General features: G+C 40.8%; 1 protein-coding gene across 2 annotated transcripts in view; it reads left to right on the forward strand.

Annotated features, from left to right (window-relative positions):
• The window catches only part of Cdk5alpha (Cdk5 activator-like protein), a 572,471-nt gene that overhangs the window by 108,339 nt on the left and 437,644 nt on the right, over window positions 1-26,488 (forward strand). For both annotated transcript variants that reach the window (XR_010518254.1, XM_065229574.1), the window contains exon 2: window positions 16,061-16,198. Coding sequence is in view for 1 of the 2 variants with exons in the window: in XM_065229574.1 (XP_065085646.1) it covers window positions 16,061-16,198 (138 nt within the window). In the remaining variant the exon portion in view is untranslated. The remainder of the gene's footprint in view (window positions 1-16,060; window positions 16,199-26,488) is intronic.

Consider the following 26,488-nt stretch of genomic DNA (forward strand, 5'->3'; position numbering starts at 1 on the left):
GGTTGTTAACTAATTGATTTCATCGAAACAAAGCACGTTGAAAGAAGTTCAACATACCCATCAACTCATCACAAATCCACATTTCCTTAATTTGATTGAAAGCCACTCATCTCACGTCGAGACTCTGTATTTCATTCGTCATGAAATTAATTTTCTACTTTGCATGCGAATGATCAGACCCAACGTCACGTCACGTGATTCAACATTCTGTCTATCCATTAATAATAATTCTAGAGTGATGGCGCAAATATGAAATTCATAAGCTCTGTCACGAGCAGGAAAGACTTTTGCCGACTCTTTCTTTTTTGTTCGGTTCCGGTGCTGCTGTAATCGACACTGACTAAAATGTGGCGTACGGGGAAACAAGAGACATCATATTCATGTTCGTGTCGTTTTTTTTTGCTGTTGTTGTTTTGTTTCGATGACAGATTTTGTTTGTGTTGCCAACTTCACTTTGTGACTAATGTGCCGTCGTGCTTTTGCCAAGGCACTCTGCACCTTCTGCTGCTGCATGCATGAGAATGCGGCGACTGTTGGTATGTTGGTGAGCAGGTGCAAAGTAGCATGACTTGTGACAATTTTTCTGCATATCACGGCTTGGTGACGGGGATGTGATTGTGAAAATGAGTAGAAAAAGTTGCAGTCGTTTTTGAAGACAATTAATCCTTCATTAAACTTGCTCTTGTAGAGTTGGTTAAATTGAGAGGTGACATAGCGTTGGCTGTATAGCCGAAATTGATGCTAAATTGGATCATGTGTAACAGTAGTTCATTATAAATAAACGGATAGGATGATGCATTATAAACTCATTAAAGGGTTTCATTCAAATTAGCTTCACAGAGCCGAGGATTCTTGTTCACTAAACAAAACATCTTAAAACTATAGTCAAAAGGTACAACACAATACACACTTTATCTTTCGCTATCCAAAAAGCCTCCTACGTTAGAACGGGAGCCTCTTCCAGTGGTTTCTTGTATGGCAGTATCGCCAACGGGGTGCAGAGCGATTCCATTGCAGCAATGGACGCAAAACGTGGTCAGCACTCACACACTCATCATTAAATAATTACTTTCCAAAGTCGACGACGCATCGACCGATGCGATCGAAACAATGAGGAGGACCACACCAAGGGGTGGTCACTCTACACACTTGTTTTGCACCAACTTTTTTTTCAGTGTACCTCAGTGTGCCACAGTTGTACCGGCAGTGTCAAGAAGTCATTGAACTGACTTTTGATTGCTTGTGAATAATGCCTTGTTTGGCAACCCGGTACTTTAACAGCTTTTATTTTTGTTTTGTTTTTCAATGTTTTCAAAAACGACACGGACTCCAGTTGGGACTACACACTGGATGCATCCGTCTCCAAGGATGCCTGCAACGGACGAGCTACACGATCCTTCCATCTTTGGCGGAAGGCCGACCCCGCACAACGAACGTCAATCATTAGTCAACCAATCATTCTGGGAGCCGGCGGAGGAAATGGATTTGCACCGAATTTTTCACCGCCCGAGTATCATCCGTCGGAAAACTGGAAACCAACACCGGCCAGAACACACGTCGGACTGATGAAGGACGCACCGCTGACCCGAAACGGACCAGCCAATTTTCCAAGCTGAACTACTTGTCAGAGTCCACCAACCCGTACCCTGCAGGACAATTCGATCAGCTTCAAGGTCTACAGCGCCTCCAAGAACAATCGCTTCCCAGACCAGCGAAAATCGCATTCTCCACTTCTTCAATAACCCATCCGTATGCCGTCCGAGGATCTGCTGCTGACTGCATTCACCACCAAGGGCTGCCACCCGTCGCAAGTTCGAATGTTCCCGCTGAAATCGAGAAGTTCCTCCTCCGGATTGGTCGAGTTCCCGAGCGTAGCCATGGCGGTGAACGTCATCATGAAGTGCAACCACAGCACGATGATCACAAATGCACAAAAATCCCGTTCATTATGAAGCTGTGCTTCTCCTCCTCCAAGAAGATGAACGGTGCGTGGAGCAACGAGAACACCGAAAACACGTTAGCTTCGAAAGAGCGGAAGCTTATTTTCTGAGAAAAGAAAGGATTTTCCTTTTTCTGGGTAGTTAATATTATGATTCGTAATTATAATTTCTTATTGTGTTAGTTGGAAGTGCAAAAAGGACGAGAGTAAAAATTTGTTGAATTATTTGAGATTTTGCCAAGACGGTCCTCCAACATTATACGTTGAACGATGGAATGGTTGGTGTAGCAGCCACCGCCGTGGATGTATTTGAGCAGTTCGAATGGTCGGATGGTATAGATTTTGTTTGGTTGTTGACTTTCCGATTAAAACTCAAGCACCGCTTGTCGTGACCGGCCCAAGATTTCCAGCGTCGACCACGGCTACACAAATTAGCGATGCAGCTCCCACGGCTCCGGCTGATTCCAATGCTGCTGCTGCTGTTCCTTCTGCCGGTCCGTCTCCTCTAAAATTCGTCAAAAAAGACGGACCAGCAGTAGCATTGGAAGCAGCCGCAGCCGTGGGAGCTGCATCGCTAGTTCGTGTAGCCATGGCCGGAAACCTCGGTTAGGTCAAGATACCGCTGTCAGCTGTTCTTCGTATGAGAAGAAATGTGGATGCGACTGCCGTCACGGGTGTAACGATTTTGAGAATCCATGGCGAGACTTGGTGGAGATTCACGGTTGTTTTGAAAATAATTTGACTAGGAGTGGCAACGTCAATAACAAATTTTGACACATGCACACTGCGCAGGCGCAGAAAAAGTTCAGTGTTGCCAGTAACTTTGACGATCATAAAAATTGTAACCATGGGTGCCAAACAACGTCAATGACTGCACCCCGATGTGCCCCAGTTTGATTTTGGCACACTGTGTAGAGTGACCAACCCCTTGGACCACACAATGGTTGCTGCCGAGTAAACAGATGATCGTTTGACATACATCGAGAGTGGCCTGCTTCTGTCGACAGCCAAGTAAACACTGTCATTAAGGTGATTCCTTGTAGATTCCACAAATGGCCACCACGTAGGCTATAAATACACTGCCACCTCGAATTTTCAATGACACGAATCTCGGAAATTAAAGTTCCATTTCACCTGAAATTGCTACTGCATGTATGCTGCAGCGTATCAAACGTGGAATAACAGTTTCATTGTAGTACGTGTCGTGGAAGTTCATATTTGTGCACTTAAAGTTTTGAGTTGGAAGCGAGAATAAGGATCTCACAGCAAACCACCTTAAAGAGTTGATGATATTCCTTTAGTCATAATGACGTTTGCATGGATGTTTGGTAAAAAAGACGTTTGACAGAACGGATGCTCGATCGTTTGGGCGTCTAGAAAAATGAATGTTTGACCAAATATCCGAACAGAATGCCGAATATGTGTCATGCAATTATGGCACTTAAATCGTAAATTATGACCAAATATTGAACATTCTAATAACTCTTTCTGACCGACCTGAGCACCGAGATTTCCATCAATCAACAATCGAAATTGCGCTCACTTGGCCCCCATCAAATCAGTGGTCAATAGTACACACTCAGAACCGTCATGGTCATGATTATATGGGAAAAGCTATTCGTAGCAATGTCAAGATAAATAGTACGAACGGATGTTCACATTTCATTATCGCATAACTGTCACCCTAATAAACATAAATCCAAATTAATAAAGACACATTGTGGGATATCAAGAACGCAGAAGAAGGTCCTTGCTATGGTGTATTTTTTAGTTATCTTGAAGTGGTCCATCCATAAATATCAATTCGTGACATTTCTTACCGATTGTTGCGTGAGTAGACTCACTTAATCACCAACTAGGAAAAACCGCTTACACCCATTGGTGCGAGGAATTGCGTAGTTCCGTGAACCAACGGAAGTCTGAAATGCATTTATTTTTCTGCCCGAAAAAAAATAAGACCACTTCCAACCGACGAAGATAATGATGATGCTAAAAACGAAGACTATAACGGTGCGGTTAGCAGCGTAGCCAGGAACTAACCGAGTCATAACATTAGTCAAGCCAAGTTTTCCTTGTTGAGACATGGCATCCGCCATACATCAAATCACGATTTCCGGTGGTTCCGAAAACAATCCCCTACCTACTAGACACGACGGCGGTTTTGCGACGGTCGAGATGCTGCTAGTCTTATTTCCCATAGTGGGAAAGGAAGTGAAATATATGAGCTTTCCGACAAAATTTATGGCACCATCCAGACGGTTGGTCTAGGGCGTATTAATCATTTTTCCCGAAGGCGGCAAAATAGATGAGGACAAAGCCGAAAAACAAACACACACCCGAAGCTGTTCCGGAGGACCTTCGTAGCTTTTCACTGAATTCAGGAAATAGTTCGGGACCTAAATACTTCTGAACGGTGGCGAGTAAATGGCTCAAAGAAACTTCCGGGAAGCAGGATACGGTTAACCGAATTATTCCGCCCGACGAAGGATGGATGGGGATTCATCTCCAGTTTGGCGTTTCACTCGAAATTGCGTCTGACAGCGATGGGTATGTCAATGGAATTATCTTTATATGGTAGCTTGATTTGATGGAAGAAAAGTTGGGAGTCAGAGTAGATTGTGCTCCCGTCGGTGACTTTAATTGAGAAAGCCAGAGTTTCGAATTCATCGGAAAATGAAGCACCTGCATGGTTTTCCCAAATTGAAACATGAAAATGATTTATATTGTTTGTCCCTTTACCTTGCGTGTGCACAATCACTCCCACCTGCTGAAGAGCGTTTGTTGTTTTTCCTGCACCACGTGATCACTGCCATCACGTTTTCTCCTTAATAATCAAAAAAACTAAAAAGAGGAAGAAAGACCACGACACGGCATCGTGACGGTGGAATTGCGTTACATCACTCTGCGTCAGAACAGGGCATCAGCGAGCTTTCGTCGTTGTCGTTTGATTTATCGCTTATTCATCGATACGGGATGGTGGATTCCGAGGTAACACCCTCAAGTGGATCGATTCAAGGACATTTTTCTCGCCGTCGCCTGATGAGCATTGCTGACGATGATGACGATGACGTCTGTTTCTGTCTACCTTCGGATTTACAACTCTCTTCTAATGACAAAGCGATCGTTGAATTCGTTAGTATCGATGACATTACCTATTCTTCTTCAGAAGGTGCGTTCTGAAGGTCAGACGATTTGTGATATTTTTGAGGAATTCTATTCATGTCACCTTCAGATACAGCATGATATCTGACATGTTTTTATTTGTAGAACGATTTGCAAGGTTGCTTCCACTCACTACACACTTACATTTTTTCGCCGAGATTCCAACAGCCGAGCAGTTCTGCAATATATTTTGCTGAGATTCAGTAAAACATTTGCCGAGACTCAACTAACAAATAACGTTTTGCTGAGATATCAGATTTTTTGAAGAGATATCAGCAAAAGTAAATGCCTGTTGGAGTTTTTACCGAGCTAGATTAAGTGTGTATGCATGTATGTAAGTAGCCACCATCCTAGCTTGGGTCTTACTGTGCATGCGGCTCCACTTAACAGAAACATCAAATTTTGCTAGTGGCCCCGGTGGTATAGTGGTAAGCGTGATTACCTCTCACCCCAGCAGGCCTGGGTTCAATCCCAGTCGGCACCACACTGAGGCATAACATCTCTGATCACGCATTCCTTCGGAAGGGAAGTAAAGCAGTTGGTCCCCGGTTCATGAGGTCGATAGGTACACGCTTACAGGGAGAACCCTGGCGTCGAGAGCATTGGTGCTCAGCACGGAAAACAAGATCGACAGAAAACAAAATACCGAAATCTAAGTAAATTAATTTGCTAATTTCAGTATTATCCGTGTGTGTTAATGTGCTCGAAGAATTCCTCTCTAGAGTTCGTGCTTATATGGGTCGTTGTATACTGCATACTTCCGTTCACTGTTGATACTGATTTCCGTACTCCAATATAATTTCCTGTTGTTGCTGATCTCTGGTTCACTGATTGCTTCGATTCTTGATTCCGGTTGCTGGGTTGATGGCTCTCTGGTAGCTCATGAGGTAGCAACTGACTGGATACAGTTGGTTCGAAAGCTGTTTGACCCAGGGTCAACAGCTTCCGTTGGAAGAAAAGAAAATAAACTCTCAGAGTGCAATTTCTGAAGTTCTGGTTTCGCCTATATCCAAATCACCTAATGAGTTGACATCTGTACTGCCTATAATCGCATATCAGTCCCATATGGATAGGAAATCAAGCAAAGATGGGACTGATATGCGATTATGGGAAGTATAAGTGAGTGGTAGGATTTGATGTCATCGGATACCAGAGTTGCGCAGAGATCGAATAAAGGGTGTCCACGATGAAATTGCCACACACAAAATTGATTCGCAAAATTCGAGTTTTCATCCGATTGCCATCAAATTTTCAGGGATTGAGAAATAACTATTAAACTTCATTTTACCATTTTACTCGTATTTTATTTACAGTCCATACGCAAATGCCCGCACCTTGGCCTTAACCCCGGCCATAAGATTCTGCACAACCTGTGAATCAACCGTTTTTTGCATGTAAACCCATACTTTCTTCAGTTCCTCGACTGTCTTCACTACCTTAGGTCGTTTAAGAAGGTGCTGCTTCATAATCGCCCAGTACTTCTCGATGGGGCGGAGCTCCGGAGTGTTGGGAGGGTTGAACATTTTCGGCACGAAATTGACCTTATTGTCCGCATACCACTTCAGCACGTCCTTGGAGTAGTGGCATGAGGCCAAATCCGGCCAGAAGATTGTTGGGACGTTGTGGGCCTTCAGGAGAGGAAGCAGCCGCTTCTGGAGGCACTCTTTTATGTACACCTGTCCGTTCATCGTGTCCTGGGTCACGAAAGGTGCACTCCGCTTCCCGCACGTGCAGATGGCTTGCCAAACCAGGAATTTCTTCGCAAATTGGACATCTTCTGAGTGCGGACATGCTCCGGATCGCTGAACTTATCCTTGGCCGTGAAAAACAGGTTGCCGGGGATCTGTTTGAAGTCGGCCTTCACATATGTTTCGTCGTCCATGATGCAGCATTCAACTTTCGTCAGCATGTTGAGGTACAACTTCCTGGCACGGGTTTTGGCGGACTTGTTCTGCTTCTCGTCGCGATTAGGGGCCTTTTGTACCTTGAACGTTCGAAGCCCAGCCTTAGTTTTGGCCTTCTGGACAAAACTTCGGCTTAGGTGCAGCTTCTTAGCCACATCCCTAACGGAGGCGTTCGGATTTCGGTTGAAGGCCCCAACTACGCGGTTGTGATTTTTGGTGTTGTACGGAATACTTTTTCCTTCACTTCTGGGCTTCCGATCGGTGGTAAACCGTTCCTCTAACCGCTTAATCAATCGCGACACCGTGGAATTCGCGATTCCCAACGTTTTAGCGATGGAACGATGCGAGAGATCCTTGTTCTCGTGATGAATGCGCAAGATTTTATCACGCACGAGCTGTTCTTTCGACTCCATTTCCGCGAGTTTTGATCACAGGACTTTAAAACTTGCAGGATGTGAATAATGCACTATGAACTAAATCCACCCAAATTTTCATTAAATTCTACCCAACGGTTAAAAAGTTAGAGCAATTTCATAGTGTGGCAATTTCATCGTGGACACCCTTTAATTGCATATCGTTTCCTACGACCTTGCGTCACAGGTTTCTGAACGGAATTCCAGGTCATTGGTCATCGAGATTCCAAGAATTGGAGTGAATTCGAATTTCTATTCCTGGCAGGTTGGAACGGTCCAGCTCTGCTGCTGACTTGACTATTCTCACATAACATATGTGGAACTCGATCATTCAAAATCGACCCCATTTCAGTGATATCAAGTGGTATAGAAAGACATCGATCTGTCAAATTGATTATACCGGCTGTAACATGAGAAAGAGAATCAAGGAGGCAGTCAATTATATTAAATTAATAATAGAGTGGTTTATAATTCTATCACTTCTTAGCACTTCTGAACGTATGTCTTTGATTATCGTTAACTATTTACGTCCTTTATTTATAACCATATAGCTGGATTTAACAAATTCATCATCTTGCTTCACACAGCAAAAAAAAAATTGTGTTTGCATTTAAAAAAGTATACATTTTTCGCCGATATTTTATGCAATGACCTGCCACCAACTTAATCCTGAAATGTCATTGTAAGCTACCTTAAATGTGTACAGCCCAATTTTGGAAGTGATACGTATTGTTTTTCTGGAGTTATGGCAGAAAAGTGGGGAAACTCCTCGCGAATACTTGTTTAATTCTTTTATTTATAATCTTGTGCAGGTATATTTATCAATTTTATTTTTGTAAACTTAGAAGAAGAATATATGTACCATTTTTTTTTCGTTAAACTGTTTCAAATTGTTTAGAACCAATTGCACAAACCTTTGATTTCATTTGGATTCGTAAGAGGAAAAATACGACCGCTCAAATTAGGAGTTTACAGCACAAATTTTCAGCGCGAAGCAGCAAAATTTTGCAACAAGTAGTTCAGTTTAGGCAGTGCAGTGTTTTGAGGTGACCATCGTTCCATTCGAATAATTTCGCAAGCAGTACGATAAATCAAATCGAACGCTTCGATACCTGTAATACCCAATGATTCAACCCTCCCAATATGTTTCCCAACTGCGGCCAATTGATTTTTTGCTCAATCTACTCCAATTACTTTGTACTCAAAAACGTGAAAAGATTGATCTAAAAAGCAAAGGAGGGGCTAAACAGGATCCTAACGAACTTTTTTCGACCACTATGGCTAAGGTCCCAGACTGAGGCTCCCAGCTAGCTGACTCAAAGTTACCAGGAACAGCAATTTTTCAACGTAAGCACTATTTACAAACGAAAGTAATCGTTTAGATCTTTTTTACTTAGGGTAAGTGTACCAGTTTTGATACTAGTGGTCCAGTTTTTGACCCCAGGGCTTAAATCAAATTTTAAATGAAATTTTATAGTTTTATTTGCGTAGATTTATGACAAAAGATATGTTCGACCATTTCTTCGAAAATCAAATTGAAAATAACGTTAAAAGGAAAATTTAAGATATGGCCGATTCGAGTAACAATGAGACCTAAAACTGGCATACTGACCCTAGTTTTATTTCTAGCTTTTTAGAAAAAAAAAACAAGTTTTTATTAAAAGCAAACGTTAGTATCCATCAACAGAAAAGTTCGTGCAGAAATCATAACATTCATAAGTAGACTTCCTAAAAGCACAGTGAACAATATTACTGGTTAATAACGCTCTTGATTGGTTTCTGACCGATTTGAAAATACTAGTTATAAATCCTTTGATAAGCCCCCTGTAGAGCTAGTCGAAAAAAGAATGGCCGCATTACCTTTAAACTTGCAAATGGTCTTTTCGGCCAGTCTGTAACTCTTTACTCATATTGACGAGTGCACGGATGGATTTGAGTTCACTCACTCGACAAAAAGTGACACAACAGCGGGGCCCTGTTTACTAAAAATGAACACATGAGTAATGCTCGCGGAACATTTGAAAAGGGCCTATCAACTTTTGTAAATAATTTGCTAGGTCCTTTTCACGAGAACCGAAGTACGCCCACGCAAACCAAGAGCACTATCGGGAAGGGGAGCATTTCCTCTGCACGATGGTGTTGTTAGTTTACGTGAGCGTATTCGGTTCGCGCGAAAAAGGCTTAACAAGTTTTGTGTACATAAGTTGATAGACCCGTTTCAAATGTTACGTGAGTATCATTCATGTGTTCATTTTTAGTAAACAGGGCCCCGCTGTTGTGTCACTTTTTGTCGAGTGAGTGAACTCAAATCCATCCGTGCACTCGTCAATAGTAAATCCCCCTCAGCAAACGTCTGTCTGTGCATGAAACATGGTGGAAATTTCCTTACCCTTTCACTCCTATGAAAATTTCATAAGATCCTGTCAAGCTTTGCGTGAAGAGATGGTGTCTCACTGATACCATGGTGGAGTGAAGAGACAAGACAAAGTTTGCTAGATATCATGCACAGATTGTCAGATGCTTTTGGGTTTTTACCATAGGAGTAAAGAGTTGCAGAGTCGTCGATAACATCAATGCTTACTGAGTATGCAACTATAGGATTTCATAAGAGTCAATGTCGCAAACGTAAACAATGACTTTTTCCGCGAATTTCTCGAGAATGGAAAACCACTTAAGTAAACCACCGCGATGATTATGTAGAGGGAGAGTCCCCATATCCGATATAATTGGTGGCTTACATGGATTGACTTTGAGCTACAAGAAATTTACGGAAGAAGCCGTTGCTTAAGTTTTCGACATTGGTCCTTGTGAACGCTCAGTGTCGATATCATGAAAATTTTGTTTTGACAGATCGATGGCCAACTATACAATCAGTCGAGTATTAGTACAAGACACTGAAGAAGTCTGCACATTGTAGACGAAATACGCGTATCTGTCAAGGATAAGCAAATAAAGTAGTGGAATTAAATGGAAAATACTAATCCTTCTCTCTCTCTCATTATACAACTATACCAGTTATATCGCTGAGGCAACTAAAAAAAGGGGTTAACTTTTAGTCAGTTATTTTGCATGAAGTTCCACATGTTATGTGCTATTCTTCACGCTCCATCAACCTCATCCGCTGGACTGTTGACTTACAAGAGTTTGTGAGGCACCAACAAACTTGATACCATTGACTCGATAATTGTGTGACCCTGGGTGGTCAACAGCAGGTGTTGAAAACTGTTGATCGCCCGATTCACGATGAATGATTCTGAAATCGAATAAGGGTGCTTTTTATCTTGATAATCAAAACTAAGAAACAACTTGCCTGGAAACGGAGGCCAGCCCTGTGGCCTCCGCGGGTACCTATTGGTACCGATGTCATTCGACAGCTCATCTTATTGCAACCGAAGAATATATGGTTGCCAGTTTCTGCAATATCGATAGATCGATCGCTCGATTGGCAAAGAATTCTTCTTGAAACGGAGTTAAGCCTTGTTGTCTTCGTGAGTTCTTTTTCCCAATGTTCTCAAATCGCAATCCAGCACTGCTAGTTCGTCAATTATTATATTTCAACAGCTAGCATCATTCGATCCACAGAAATCATCGATAGCACAAAGAACACAATTCATCCTAAAACCAAATTCTACACGACCAGCTGTTTTTTTTTTCTCTCATCGATGATTTTCCCAAGCAACACACAGAAATGCCAAACAAAATGTAAACAATTTTTCGCAATAGTACCGAGGCGGCAAACTGAACACAATACCACCAGAAACCAGCTGAATCATAACTAGGTCAAGGCTAGCTTGCCCAAGTAACAATTTTATTTGTATGAGGGTTCTGTAGACCATGATTTAGACTTGCAGAATGCTATAAAACCGCGATAAAACCTGCAATGTTACTTGGGTGCTCATCTAGATGCAAATTATAGGTCAGTAGCAGAGTTGATAATAGAAGAGCTATGCAGACTGAAACCAAAATCTACCTATCGAACTGTCAATCCGTCTGCCTATCGAGCATAGTAGACAAACGACTCTATTGCGTGGGAAGTATTGTTATCGGAACTACACTGTACCAAAGCACCGTCCTCAGCTCGAATGAAACCTCAGACCATTCAAATCGAAATATCGAAATCGCCTTTTCGAATGATAGCTGCAACCGGATGACGTTTGTTTTGAAACCAGATGATTTTCCCAACAATAAATACGAAACTAACGATTTTAAATTGGCTCACTACTTGACTAGCCTATTGGTCCCAAGCAAATCGATTAACGTACCCCATTCTAGTATAAATTCCAGTGTGTAGTATGTTTGTTTTGATTCGCTATGAAAGTTTGACAGATAAAATGAGGGGTTAGTAAATTTCCCTATGTTTCGAGGGGTGAATCGATTAGCTTGGGACCGAAGATAGTACCAGAGCTGAGCCAAAAAGTTGAGCCAAAAAGTTGAGCTCGTTTTTTTCGGGACCTTCTGGTCTTAGAGTTACCTCTATGATTTTCCTCTCGAAAACAGGATGAACATTGTTATGAAAAGGGATAGGGCCTTCAGTTGGAATGCGTAATGCTCTCTGCCGAATGATAGTCATCTTAAATTTAAATTCATTAGGTACTGGCTCAGCCCCTTAACGCAAATCATTCAAAACGATGATGTAAATATAATAATTATATCGAACGTCATTTGTTGCTATGCGCAGACAAACGAGGTGGAAGCATAGCCATCGCTATCAGAGGTGGTACGAGCATTGCTAAAGGGTGGAAACTATAAATTGTCTATTTCGTGGTGGAGGAAGTTTCCTCGACCAACCAAAAAGGAATTTTTGTATCCATTATGAATGGCTGTTCATAGCTTTTCAATATGGAAATGTAAATAATCGAATTAATAATTTAATCTAAAGCTTGTGCAAGTCATCTTATCCTTAAAATTGCTGTCCTCTGAGCCCTGTATGTTTTACAACCAATTTGCAAATAACTATCACCCTTTATTTGGAGGACAGTCATATGGATACTCATCAGTTGATGAAGAATTCAACCATAAGGAAATAATCCGAAATTTGACAGCATATTGTTAAAGGAGCCCTAATAATCAGTCGAAGTATTGCGGATGTTTTCGTTCAGTGTAGAGGAAACTTTCACGACCCAGGTGAAGTAATCCGAGGTGTAAAGAATAACAAAGGTTGCCAAAAATAATAAAATGCCCATTAATCGACATCAGTTTTGCAAGCTTCACTCTGCGTTACTCTTCTATTATCAACTCTGGTCAGTAGCTATGACTGACCGTATAGCAGGGCTTGCAAACAATAGGGCCTGTTTGTTTTGAATTTGTTTCCTTTTCTATTTTCTTCTCATTTGACCGGTTTCGTTTCAAGATGGCAAGGATTTTAGCATTAAGGCCAGCGCACAATAGATACGTTTTCAGGTTTTGTGACAGTTAGCCCATGCATTATCTGTCAAAAAACCTGAAAACGTATCTATTGTGCGCCGGCCTTTACACTTCTCGCTTTTCACATGTCACTGTTCAGGATGAGCGATTTGAAATGACCGTTACTGTTGTGCCAATCGATCATCACGCCACACAGCATAAAATAAATTTTAATATTACATCCAAGAGGATGCACATCAATCATGTTGAAGATGTCATGTAATTTTTATGGCAACACAAATAAACAAATGCAGTAAAAGCAGCGTAATGTCAGTCTATGCACTGTACTAATGATAATTTTATCCTTTTTGGCAAGTAATATTACACCATATGTTGACACGAATGAAGCATAGAGGTAACTCTAAGACCAGAAGGTCCAGAAGAAGCAAGCTCAACTTTTTGGCTCAGCTCTGGTACTATCTTCGGTCCCAAGCTAATCGATTCACCCCTCGAAACATAGGAAAATCCACTAGCCCCTCATTTTATCTGTCAAACTTTCATAGCGAATCAAAACAAACATAGTGTAGTACTGGAATTTATACCATAATGGGGTACGTTAATCGATTTGCTTGGAACCAATAGGCTAGTCAAGTAGTGAGCCAATTTAAAATCGTCAGTTTCGTATTGATTGTTGGTTGAAGTGCATCCACTTTGATGTGATATCAAAATTGTGCATATTAGGAAGCATGAAATTGCCATCGGATCCATTGCTGTGATTCTAATCATTCAGTTTTGCACATCTCATCAGATTCTTCCATCTTCTTGTGCAACAGACATTAACATTTCATGACGCTTGCCCATTGTGTTCGGGCCTTTACAGTGCTGCTTTTGCCGTTCGCTCATGTACTACACATATCTAGACCTTCACGCTTAGTACAATGATCTTGACGAGTTTTGGTTCAATATCATTCCATTCCCCATTCACTTTGACAATTTCGATGTCACCACTGTTCTTCTTGTGTAATAGATTGGTTCGGTTGATGACGGCCTCCGCGAGCAAATTTCACTATTTTCTCAGAGTTGTAAAAAACGAACAATGCCCACAAAAACAATAGCGTATACCAAATTTCTTGATACCAAGATCGACATCGAGGAGAGGTACACTTTATGTTACCTTTTCTGACAATCGCTGTCACATCACAAATTATCAGTATTTTAATACTGATCCACTTATTCTCGCATTCTCTTTATCCACTACTCTCAATTTGCAATGATTTTTTAACATAAGTCTTCTGGCGGATGAATTTTGATTCTATCTGAGCAGCTCTAAGGGGAATTCCCAGATATTCCTTGATTTTCCAGGATTTTGACCACAAACGTTTTGTTGCTGGGTACATTATCAAAGAGCTTTGCGGGTGATGTGATTGGCAGCAAGGCGAGCAAATGAAAATTAACTCTTAAACAACAATTTATGGGGGTCCAGAAAAGGACCGTTTTGTCGTGATGGTTGAGTAATGCTGAGCTCTCGGATAAGCTATTAGGGTGTTCAACAAGGATGAGGCTGACGAGCTGTATGTTATTTGAAACGAGGGTGACGCTTGGCATAGATGGCCCACAGCGATTCACGAAGAGCTACTGAATCTGATCAGTAGCGGTGCGGCTTGTTCCTCCTTCGTCGGTGAATGGACGCTCAATTTTGCTGCAGCTCACTGCTTGCGGGTAACCTTTTGTTGTGTACTGGAGAACAATGTTCAAAGCCACGCGCCGAAAGCACTGCTGCTGCTGATGATGATGACGACCAACTGGTCACCACCACACACCGTGATTGAATAAGAACCGTTCGGTGATACCGGATGAAATTCGATTTTCAAATCTGTGTTAGGGAAAGCGCTTTTTGCAGGCAATCGGTGATAATTTTGATCACCATTGAAACAGTTGGACATTTGTGTAATTTTCAATAATGACCTATGTTCATTTTACCAGATTTGTAGCAAAATTTCTAATCGATTGGCTTATTTAGATTTAAAATCCATCCGCTATTGACAGAGTTATAAGTGGTCAAAACCTGACCACTTTTCGTAACGTGGTCGATTTTGGTTTTTTGAAATTGCACCCCCAATATGCTTCCAAAAGACGTAATCCTACGTAAAAAATGTCTAAAACTAAGCCAGCATATATTTTTCCAGATGGATAGTTCATTGTTTTACATGAAAACATTTTTTTTAACGTGAATACATTTTCATGATCACCACAAATGTGATTTTATGTACGAGAAAATTGCATCCTTCGGTTTGAAAAATACTTCCAGTAAACTTGAACCGCAAGTGAAAATCGCATATCTCCATCAATTTATTACTTGCTTTGTGCTTGAGAAACATATGCATGAGAGAAGGCACTTTACACTTGGATGTCGTTCAAAATTCCGATTTTATTATGCAAGAAATTTCCAAATCATTACTGCCACACAGTTTATAGGTTCAATAAATGCTTTCCAATCTCTTTTAAACCGTGCTATAAAATAAAATCCTGGAATCCCCTTTTGCATCAGAACACCCACCAACCAAGCACCGACAACACCAAGAACAACTTTAACCACCTCGATTTCATTGTCAAAGCTTCTGTGCCCTCGTAGGAAAACTTTTAACCACCGAATCAGTGCATAAAAAGATAATACCATCATAAAACCGAACCTTTAGCCCAATTTCCCACTGCAGTCAGTGTCGGCGTGGCAGTGAGTGAGTGAGTGCAAACAACACTGTGACGACAACCCCAAGTTGTCTTGTCTTGCCCGGGACCCAGGTTGGTCGGTTGCCTAGTTGGTTTTCGGAACGGATTTCCATTCCAACCGACACCCGACCGACCGACCGATCGACCGACCCGACAACGTGCTTCGTGCGATAAGCTCCCACTTGTCCCGGCCTGCTTTTGCTACTCTCTACGAGTTTCAGGATGAGATTTGCTTCAAACGGCGCCCCTGTTATTATCGGGTGGTTTAGGGTGGTGGATGAACCGGAAGGAAGGAAGGATGGTTTATGTCACTTTCAGTGACATCTGCGAAGATGAGGTGCACACAATTAGTAACGCGACTTTGAGCGTAAATTTACGACCCCCGCTTCCTTCGGCGTTTAGGACGATAAGCACTGATTTCTAATTAATAAAGTTTCATTAAATATTGGGCAAGTTTTCATGACGGCGGCAGCTGCTTAACAAAGTTTCATTTCTGATAACAATCAATCAGATCGTTTACCTTCCAGGATTCATCAAAGGAGATGAAATTAACCTTTATCCTTTTTCCACAGGCCTCAACGTCGGAGCTGCTAAAATGTCTCGGTATGTTCCTGCACGACCGGTGCCGAAAGTTGCGAGATTTCCAAGCAGGTGACGCCGTGATGTGGCTGCGGGCAGTCGATCGGAGTCTGCTGCTTCAGGGATGGCAGGTGAGTGTAAAACAGTCTTCTCAAGTATAGAAATAGCCAAGGCTCCTTCCGAGCTGCGATTAGTCTAATCAATGAAACTCGTCGTAAATGTACGAGAAGGTATCAGGTTGAGTAATCACCTCCAGGGGACAGAGGTCACACGACAAGTGCGATTGCGCTTACCCTGGGGAGACGATTGGCCTTCACCTTTCGCCTGAATGACTGAGTTGCATCCTGATGATTGTTCAGGGAATTGTGGTGATGATGATGATGATGATGATGATGATAATGATACTAATGATGATGTAATGTTCTGTTCTGCAGGGAATTTGCATCTCACATTGCATTGTGAACCAAAAGGATAAGAGAAGCTCGTGGAATTTTATGCAGGCCATCGAAAGACATTTACTGGCAAGGATAGGGATCTAGAACGTAGTATTAATTTAAGAATAGATGTCCCTGATGACTAGCTAACATGTTTATATGTTTCCACTGGTAGCTCTAGTGGATGGCAGCGGAGTCACATATGCTTTCTCTATTGTGGTTAGTCACGACACTATTCACTACAAGCTTTTAAAATATTATAAACACTGTGTCCCCTCTGACACCCCCCTCCCCCCCTTTCCCATCTTGTTTTCAAAGTTCAAGTTGGTATTTTAGGTGAATTTCGCTAAAAATCTCCCAATTTGATTTAATCCTTGAAACTTTTAATCGTGATGCAGAAACTAAACCTTATTTGATTTTCAATGGAAAAACATATGGTACTACTAACTAAGAAAAATTAAAATTGCCCGTTAAATGCGTGCTCGATGAACAACACGCTAGTGTCATGTCTGTTTGTCTGTGATAAAGTGTTACGTATCCTCGCGTGAATTTAAACCAAATGACAACCAGACCTTAATCTGAAAGGTAAAGTGTGGTGCTATCCAGCTTTCCATGCTCAGTAATGGCGGCCTGTTTGTATGCATAAATGTATCCTTTTCCTCCCTTTTTATGACACAGACCTGTTGGTCCATATTAAAATGTATCCTTTACTGTGCCATCTGGAGGTTCGGATTTGGACCCCTTCCTTTCCCTCTCCCAGGAACAGAAGAAAATGGAACAACATACGCCTAGAGTCGGTGTATAATGAGTTACGCCAAGAGAAAAACAGTTGAACTCGCATCACGGTTTTCGAAAGATTCCCTTTCTTTTAACTTGGCAACAGAGGACTTCTGCATCAACTTCAAATGACTTCTAGCGAGGAAAAAATTAACGGCTGTAGTAAATCATTATATCAGTGATTTTGTCGAATTATCTTAAAGAAAAATAGTAGAAATTGTCATTACTGATCATTACAAAACGTATCGCATGACAAATGTAATGCTCACTGCGTGTATATGATCATTTCTTCGATTATATTTTATATTTAATTGCAATACCTTTCGTGGACCTTTCATAGCATCGTAATGCTTGTTTACTTTGCACGATAGGTAGCCGGTTTGACAGTTCAATAGGTAGACTTGGCGTGACTCATTATACACCGACTCTACATACGCCCTCCAGTTAGCGTCAAAAAGCAGGATACATTTATTCATACAAACAGGCCACCATTACCGAGCATGAAAAGCTGGATACTGGTGTGTTCTATTGCCGGTTTGTTCAAAATCATGATTTTTTCCCTTCTTTAATGAGTATCAAATTTGCATTTTTATTCAATGTTGACAACGCTGAAATAATCGATTCATCCAGTGCTGCATTATTTCATCAATATTACGCGACAACTGATGTGATTTCTCGATTCTCATTGACGAAACCTCTATTGAAATGCTGACCGACGTTAATGACTAATGCGATAGGACGTACGTTGCTTTGCTTCGTCAATCAATTCACTTTGACAGACAAAGTAGTCCGGCAAATTGTTTGTGACAGGTTGAGATTGTCACTGACAGTTAATTTTCTTCATTGAGCAACATGTTTTTCCTCATCGTTTCGGTTGTCGTTTTGTTGTGCTTAGTGGATATCTAACGACGAAAACAGTGGTTCCGGGTATTCTTCTTCGTCAAAGGAAGAGGCTTAAAAGTTTTGCAAACATAGCGCAGGAGTGCTGCAAGATCACCGGCTATGAATATTGTTGTGCCATTGATCCCGACAGTGGTTGTACATATTTACAGATTCTAGGAATTTGATACGACGCTGCCGGACGAAAACATTCAACGGCTGCGGGAGGTAGAGGGCTCTTTCTCAAGGGAAACCCTGCCAAAAAGTCGCGAATCATTACTAAGCGTCTATTGGTGCCGACAATTGCACATACGTGTATAGTTTCAGCACACCGAATGATTCATGAAACATGTCACGCAACACAACCCTCCGTTGAACTGCTTTAAATGGGAAGGTAAACAAATACTAATTGGATCAAAATATCAAAATGTATAGGTTGAAAATTCACATTTCGAAAGTAACAAGCAAACTCTGCGCAATAATCGCAGTTGAGGTGAAACACAAGCTAGTAACCTTGTGTCCGACATGGATGCCACGTTCTCCAAATCAATGATCAGTATGAACCCATCGAGGAATATTCTAATAAAATCGAGTGCCAGGGAGGCGTTTTATTTATCTCCTATTAAAATACCGTGGACCCCCGGTAATCTGACCGTTCTTAATCTGATCACTTTTTAGTTTGAACCCCGCTCATCTGCACACCGTGCAAACTAAAAATGGCTTAAACGTCATTTAGCACACGGAACGGAGTAAAGTGAAATGGAACGATGCGAAACGGAGTGCAGAATCAAAACAAAACAGCAGATAAGGTTACCAGAAACTGGATTTTCTGCTGGCTATAGGATTAGGGTTAACTACCCCATGCCCGGCCTATTAAGCACAACCCGCACTTAGTATTTCTTAATCTAGCGTAGTTTAGCACCAAGCGGAATGTTATTATTACAGATGGCTTCCAAATTTATTTACCTTTCCAGATGTGCCGTTAGCTCTGATAAAGGGTAGCAAAATATTCGTTTATTGTTGAAAATGCAAAACTGCTCCTGGTGGCTCAACTTGGCCTACGGGTTTTCTTGGGCCTATTAGCCATTGAAACGCCATTGGGATTCTCTTTGGCCTATCGAACGGAAAGCAAAGTGAACTCGTGTGCGCCTTTTGTACACTTCAAGTGCGCCTTTTGTTTCGAGCAGCGCTGCCATATACAGATTTATCTGTATTATACAGATTTTTTAATCTTAATACAGACCCGATACAGAATACAGATTTATCACAGATTTTTAAATTACAATACAGATTTATACAGATTTTTATAAAATGCTTGAGAAAAAAATCTATATCAAAATAAGTTATCAAGCAGTTCTGACTAATATCAATATATGTTATAATTTTGATATTCTTCGCATATCTTTTAGCTCTCATTTTTGTTCTGTTAGCCATCAACTCCATCAAAATGAAATCAATTTGAGTTATCAGGAATAATGAAAACAACATAATTCTTGTTTTCATTTTGTTCTCACCCTCTGCTCGGGAACCTATCAAATTTCCATCGACAATTAATCATGTTATGGCTAGGGGCATCCCACTCTTAACTTCATACCTAATATCAATAAAATATTTGTAAATCCCGCGTAAGTATTCTTAGGTATTTTTAAGTATTTTAAACCATGGCTATAAATTTCTATCGAAGTAACACTTATTTTTTGATGACCGGTTGCTAGTGTATGTGTTTGTTGTTGACTTGTTGTTTTCGGTCGTCTTGTATTTATACAAATAGGAGTGTTAAGTATTTTCATTATGAGTATAAATTAGTACAATTATTTAAGTTATATTTTTCAGCGATTCAGCTTGTAAAAATGCTTCAAGGGCTGGTTACAATTAATGATGTTTTCAGTACAAGTTTAACGGTATTTACCGATCGACTGAACTCAAAGTGTGTATTGGCTCACATCTACCCTCTCGGTGCACAAAGATCCTGTGATGATGAGTATTGGTATATTCAGATATATGCGTGCATTAGCTGACCGGAGCAAAATTAGCGATGGCATGAGAGAGACAACTAGTACTTTTCTCTCTCTCTCTCCCTGTCGTACCTTCGCAAAATTTCGCCTTGCGCGTGAAACATCGCTCAGGGCGGAATTCTCCTTATTTCTAAACATGTTAATTACCTAGCAGTGAATCATCTGACTACGATTTTGTTTTTGCATTATCGAGGATCTGAAGCTGTGAAAACGTGTTGCAGGCCTGAGCAAATGCAGGAAGAAAAGTTTGTCAATCTACCGTGTGTTGAATGGGAATGATCGTGATTCGTTTCTGACCGGAAGCTTTTGGCTTTTTTGACTCTCCTTTTGAATAAACTACTGTATAGATTATTTTGAAAAATTAATGCAATTATTATATCACATTGAACACAACGTTTTACTTGTTTAAATTATACGTAGGAAAATAAAGAAAATAATTCTAACTATGTTGCTTATACTGTATCCAGTGGCCTTTATGGTTTACTAGCTGAGTATGCCCGGTCTTGCTCGGGATTCAATATTAGCTTGAGTTTATGCGCCGATTTAAAAAAAAAAGCATGCTATATTGTACGTTGCCCCGCCCCCTATTATCTAAGGGGCTACCCCCTATGATTATCTCCTTATACCCCCACACTCGCCCCCACATGCCTAATTTGGTTCCATTTGCTTGATTAGTTCTCGAGTTATGCAGAAATTTCTGTTTCATTTGTATGGGAGCCCCCCCTTACAGAAGGGGGAGGGGTCTCCAACCATCATAAGAACCTTTCACGGCCCCAAAAACCCCTGTATACAAATTTTCACGCCAATCGGTTCAGTAGTTTCCGAGTCTATAAGGGTCAGACAAACAGACAGACAGACAGACAGAAATTCATTTTTATATCTATAGATTATCTACTGTAATAAGAATATTCTGTGTTTAGAAGGTGGAAAGCTACGAGATCTGCGTTTCCGCAATACGCCCATATTCTCGTTTAAAATGCTGTCCGGACATTGCCATAGTCACACAGCCAAGAACCGAGCGGAAAAAGAACAACACAAAGTTCACTATTAGATTGGTTATACAAATGATGGAACTCGAACGAATAACAACAAAAGGTTTCAATGCCTATCAGAATTAATTCATTCTGGTACATGGTGAACAGATTACACCAAAAATGGTCCAGGACACCTATAGCTGTTCACGCACCTAATCAAATTAATGCTAATTGTTTAACAAATTAACCAATATCCACACAAAACGCCTGACATTGGATAAACAAGCAAATCAAATTGACATAGCAACCAAGCAAATAAACTAACGCTAGATATTTCGTAAGTATTTTTAAGTATTTTTGGGTATCTTAGATATCACTAAGATTTTCATATGTATATTAGGAAAAATACAAAGTTTAGAGTGGGATGCCCCTAGTGTTATGGTGTTTTTGACAGCATTCACAGCCAGAGGACCAACCGCTTTCGGATGCATATGGAGCTGGTAGTAAACGATTTGAGATTGTATGGGGATTTACAGTATTAATTGAATATTTCCAATATAAGCATGTATGTTAAATACAAGAAAAGTGCTCGAGCACATTAAAATGGTACAAAAACAAGTACTCGTAAACATTTTACTTGCATTGAAAATGTATTTCGTAAGAAATTGCGGATTTTCTGATATTCTCCATACTGCAAAAATGATTTTACCAGCACTGGCGGGGCGACATCTCTCGACTTTTCGGTGTAACTACCACACAAATGATGTAATTAATTGTATTCATCTATATTAAAAATATCAAATAGTAATGAACTCGTGCACTTTTTTGCATTTAAAGCTGCTTATCAGGAAGATAATGAATAGAAACTAAAATCTCCATACATTTTCAAACGGCTTCATATCACTCTTATGAATAAGTACGGACGATATCACAAATGGCGCAATTATATCCCGTACGGTTAGTACGATAGCCCGAATAGGTGGTTAAGCACTTTTTATGGTTATTTTGTATGCACTGTATTTGTAAAACAACAAAACATGATTAATTAAGAAAAAAATCGTCAATACAGAAAATACAGATTTTTAAAAAAAAAGAGTGGATCTAAGATTGGGCCCATCGCTAAAAATCTGCTATTTAACATGATTTCAATAGCAACATTTCAATTGATCGATTCTCTTAATCGACTTTCTCTTTCGTTAATAACTTGGCTGCAAGCACGCCTCTGGTTGTGTTTTTTATCGTATAAATTGCGATAATAGCTTCTTCCATCAAACTGTTTGTCCAAAATAGCCCGAAACAATTTTGCATGGCCGTGGTGAAAATCACTTAGAAAATCGACCAATGTAGTTGTAATCCTATACGAAAACCCTTAAAGACATGATATTTCAGGCGTAACACTTGATAACGGCACAAAAGCATTTGTAAACAAACTTTCTAAGGTCCTTTACACGCGAACCAAAGTACGCCCACGCCTATCCGATGATAATGTTGTTTTGCGTGAGCATGCACTGGTTCGCGTGTAAAAGGCCTTAAAAAGTTGGTTTGCAAAAGCTTTTGTGCCGTTATCAAGTGTTACGCCTGATTTCTTGTCAAATTGACAGATTGTTTATCAAGAGTGGATGAAGCGCTTGTGATACAGTTCTTGGTTTTGTCGCACGTCGTTTGATGACGATGTTGCAATGGTCGTCATAGTAGCCCAAATTTATGCAGTGACGGTGACAATTTTCAGCACTGGATTCATCACCATTGGTTGGCAGCAAGCGCTTCCAAACTGCATTTTGCGTGCACCAGCAAAATGAATCAATTTTTGATGAAATATATAAAAAAAATATGTTGACGTTTTTGAAAAATTGTGGTTTAAATTTTCACTAAATCGCGTCACAAATAGAATAATTCGAGTTGTGTTTGATTATTTATAACATTGAAGAACTGCAATACTTGTATTCGTTTTATCATACCGATATAGTATTAAAATGGTTTGATTTGACAGCTTGAAATTGGTTCGATCTAGGGTCTTCTCATCATCCAGGGTCCAACAAAAGAATTGTAATACTTCCCGCGATTATCTCAGAATGACGTAAACGTGAAAGTGGTCAAAGGTGAAGCATTCTCCGAAGGATTTACCTACAACAAAAAGGATGCCTTTGTTTGGTATGAGTTAAAGTGAGATTATCGCATACCTAATGAATCCATCAAACGTAGCCTCTGGCTGCGCCTAAAAATACATTGACTCAATTCCACGAAACCGTTCCAATGGATGATGCTAGAAAATATTCAATGACGCACATTTGAACCGAAACATCGATCGTATGCCAGCCCCGAAAAAAAGTGGAAACGTAATTTAATTAGGACACATATTATCAAGCGCTCAACGTGGGGTAATTTACTTTCACGTTGCTGCTTCAGTAGGGTGCTTTCAGTTGAGCAGTTAAATGTGAAGATTTGTGTACAAACCTTCTGCTCTGGATAAAATCAAAAGACGGCTCTTTTTTCAGCCCGAGTCGCCCCAAAAGGTCAAACCGAGAATTCATCAAAAGAGTTCTCTGAAGCAAGGCTCTCCATCCACCACAACAACCACCATCACCGGATCACTCCGGTATGGGTTGGTGGTTAATTATAGGGACAAAACCTCCTGGGAAATGTCGAAATGAATGGGAAAGAGAAAAAGTATCCTCCCAATTAAATTGCCCATGGTTGAAGTGATGCAACCACAGCATTACCCACTCGGTTGAAGTGGTTGGGCTCTATTTTGAGCGAGCAAAAAGTATGGGAATTATTCACAGCTAGGTGAGCACGTATCAGTTGTCGTCGAAACCAAAATGCAGTAAATATAGTTGTTTAACTAGGTCCACTGAATGACCATCGTGAACTCATTGTCATAAATATCCTCCAACGTTGTCTCGATAGTCTTTCTTTCGGAAAAAGTTGATGCGACGACCTTCTGCGAAGGTAGAACAGCGCATAGATTCGAACCCAAATGACAGCAAATGGAAATTTGCAAACGAAGCTGTCGAAGCATTGATTGATTTAGGAATTTCCATACGCATTCAGATAAAACCCAACTCCAACCGAACCGGGTCGGCGAGGCACTTGATATGGAGTGTAACGTATAAAATCAACCGCACTTTTTTTGACACGGAAATAGGGTGGATTGATTTTTTTTTTTGGTTTCAATTCGGCATCCGATTGATTTAGGAGGTGCATTGAATGGATAATTTTAGAATATTCATTTAGCAGGTTGGACTGATTTTCAATCACTTTCGTAAAGCGGAATATTGATGTGGTGCACAATGGGATCTCCCTTGGCTCAGTCGGTAAATGCATAGCTGTAAAGCAAGACCATGCCATTATGGTGGTGGGCTCGGTTCCCGGTCCGGTAAGGACTTTTTACGGATTGGAAAATTACACGTCTTCGCTTGGCATGGGGTTCCAGTAGGGTCGTAATAGCAAAAACAGAAGAAGAACAAGCATAAGCTCATTCATATACACAAAAAAGTCGAGATAAAATGGAGAACATCTTTTCGCACGTCCCACATATAGTGCAGCGAAGCTGCGAGAACAGCTGCTGTCTAGAGAGCTGCTTTGCATTTAAAATAAATGCGCATGATGCATTTAAATTTAAATACGGTTATATACGGTTATAAATACGGCCACCAATCCGCCATCGCAACATCGCAAACACAATTACGGTTGGTGGTTATGATAAATTAAACTTTTGCATCTGCAATCTGCCTCCCACACGTCGACGACAACAACGACGTCGACACGGTTGTACCGAAATAGGCTATTGGAGGTTTTAGCTTTTCAGAACGAATGATAACGGTAAACAAGCGCTCAAACGAAAACTCGTATGCAGGATGAGAAAAGGATTTACGAACGGCTTTCACTTATATCCGCGAAGTTTATTCTATTGATTTGAATTGAGCAAAATAAAATAGCGTACAAAATAGCACTGTGAGCGGCGGCGATGGTGTAGTGGTAAGCGTGAATGCTTCTCACCCCAACGGGCCTGGATTCAAGCCCAGTCGGCGACGCCGGGATTTTCTGAGGCTTAAAATCTCTGATCACTTCACATTGGAAGTAAAGCCGTTGGTCCCCGGTCCACGAGAAACTGATGGGTGATAGGTAGGGTTCAGATGTGGGAGCTGCATCACCTGGCGTCGGTAGCATTGGTACACTCAAAAAATATTGAAATCTAAATAGTATGAAAGTTACGCTCAATCCACAGGAGTGGAACTTCGGATCAAAAAGTGGCTCCACTTGTCATTTGCGAATACTAGCGCACCTAGCGGTAGAAGGCATCTTCTGCCAGCAGTTAAGATAGGCAGCATCATATGATCACAAACGAAGTGACAGACGGAGCGGCTCGAAAACTTTGGTGACTAACCTGCTATTGCAATTTTTCAATGTACCACATGGCAACACCACTACTACTGGATTGTACCACATGGCAACACTACTACTAGATTGAACTAGCATTTTCACCAAATGTACTAGAATGTTTTGGTTCTATCTCTTTCACTCTACTCAAAACTGAAATGCATAAAAAAATGACAAAATGATACGCACTCTTTGCACACTGTAAAAGAATTATTGTACACAAAATCAACTTTGTTCAAATCAATACAAAAAAAACTAACCCATCTGGTGGATGATGGCACAAGCTTCCAAGAAAATTCTATTACAGTGAACCACATTATTTAAATGGATTTCTTCGCCAGTTAGTCGTCTGTCACTTCGTTTGTGATATGATAGTGTGAGTGCACATAGAAAGCCCGTGTGGAACGCTACCACAATACATCGCTTGTTGAGCAGAAAAACGAACCACCTTTTGATTCACCGATTTGTTTGCACTTCCCCTTCTGTTCTGTGCTAAATCGCAACTCTCCGTACCGACGCAAAGGTCGGTATAAAGGGAGAGAATGCAAACTTAGTATAAAAATGGTTTATGCGTGCCGTAGCATAAAATCGATGTATACTTTCAATGCATAGATACGGTTTTTTTTTTCCTCTGTTCGGGACATAACTCCACTGCGACCAGTAATTTGATCTATTGTAGTATATCCCGTGTCCTTAGTTTAGTGCATGTCGTATTACACCATCACTATTGAGAAATGATGAAGTATTCGGTTTTGATACAGTTGTCATTCTTGCCTTCATCGCAAGGAATCGATTCTAACTGAAAGGTTCCGCTATTTATACCCTTCGGAGTTGGAACACCCTCCAAAGGCGCGCCCCTTTGTCAGTCAAAATTGGATTCCTTAACAACAAAAACAAGCTATGACACCGATAATGACCATGCATCAGAACCCTAGTCTTAACCACTTCAAACTAGGGAACAA

Source organism: Ochlerotatus camptorhynchus, unplaced genomic scaffold (genome assembly GCF_037179485.1).
Source record: "Ochlerotatus camptorhynchus isolate MF236.1 unplaced genomic scaffold, CSIRO-AGI_Acam_v1.1 ptg000316l, whole genome shotgun sequence".
Taxonomy (NCBI): Eukaryota; Metazoa; Arthropoda; class Insecta; order Diptera; family Culicidae; genus Ochlerotatus; species Ochlerotatus camptorhynchus.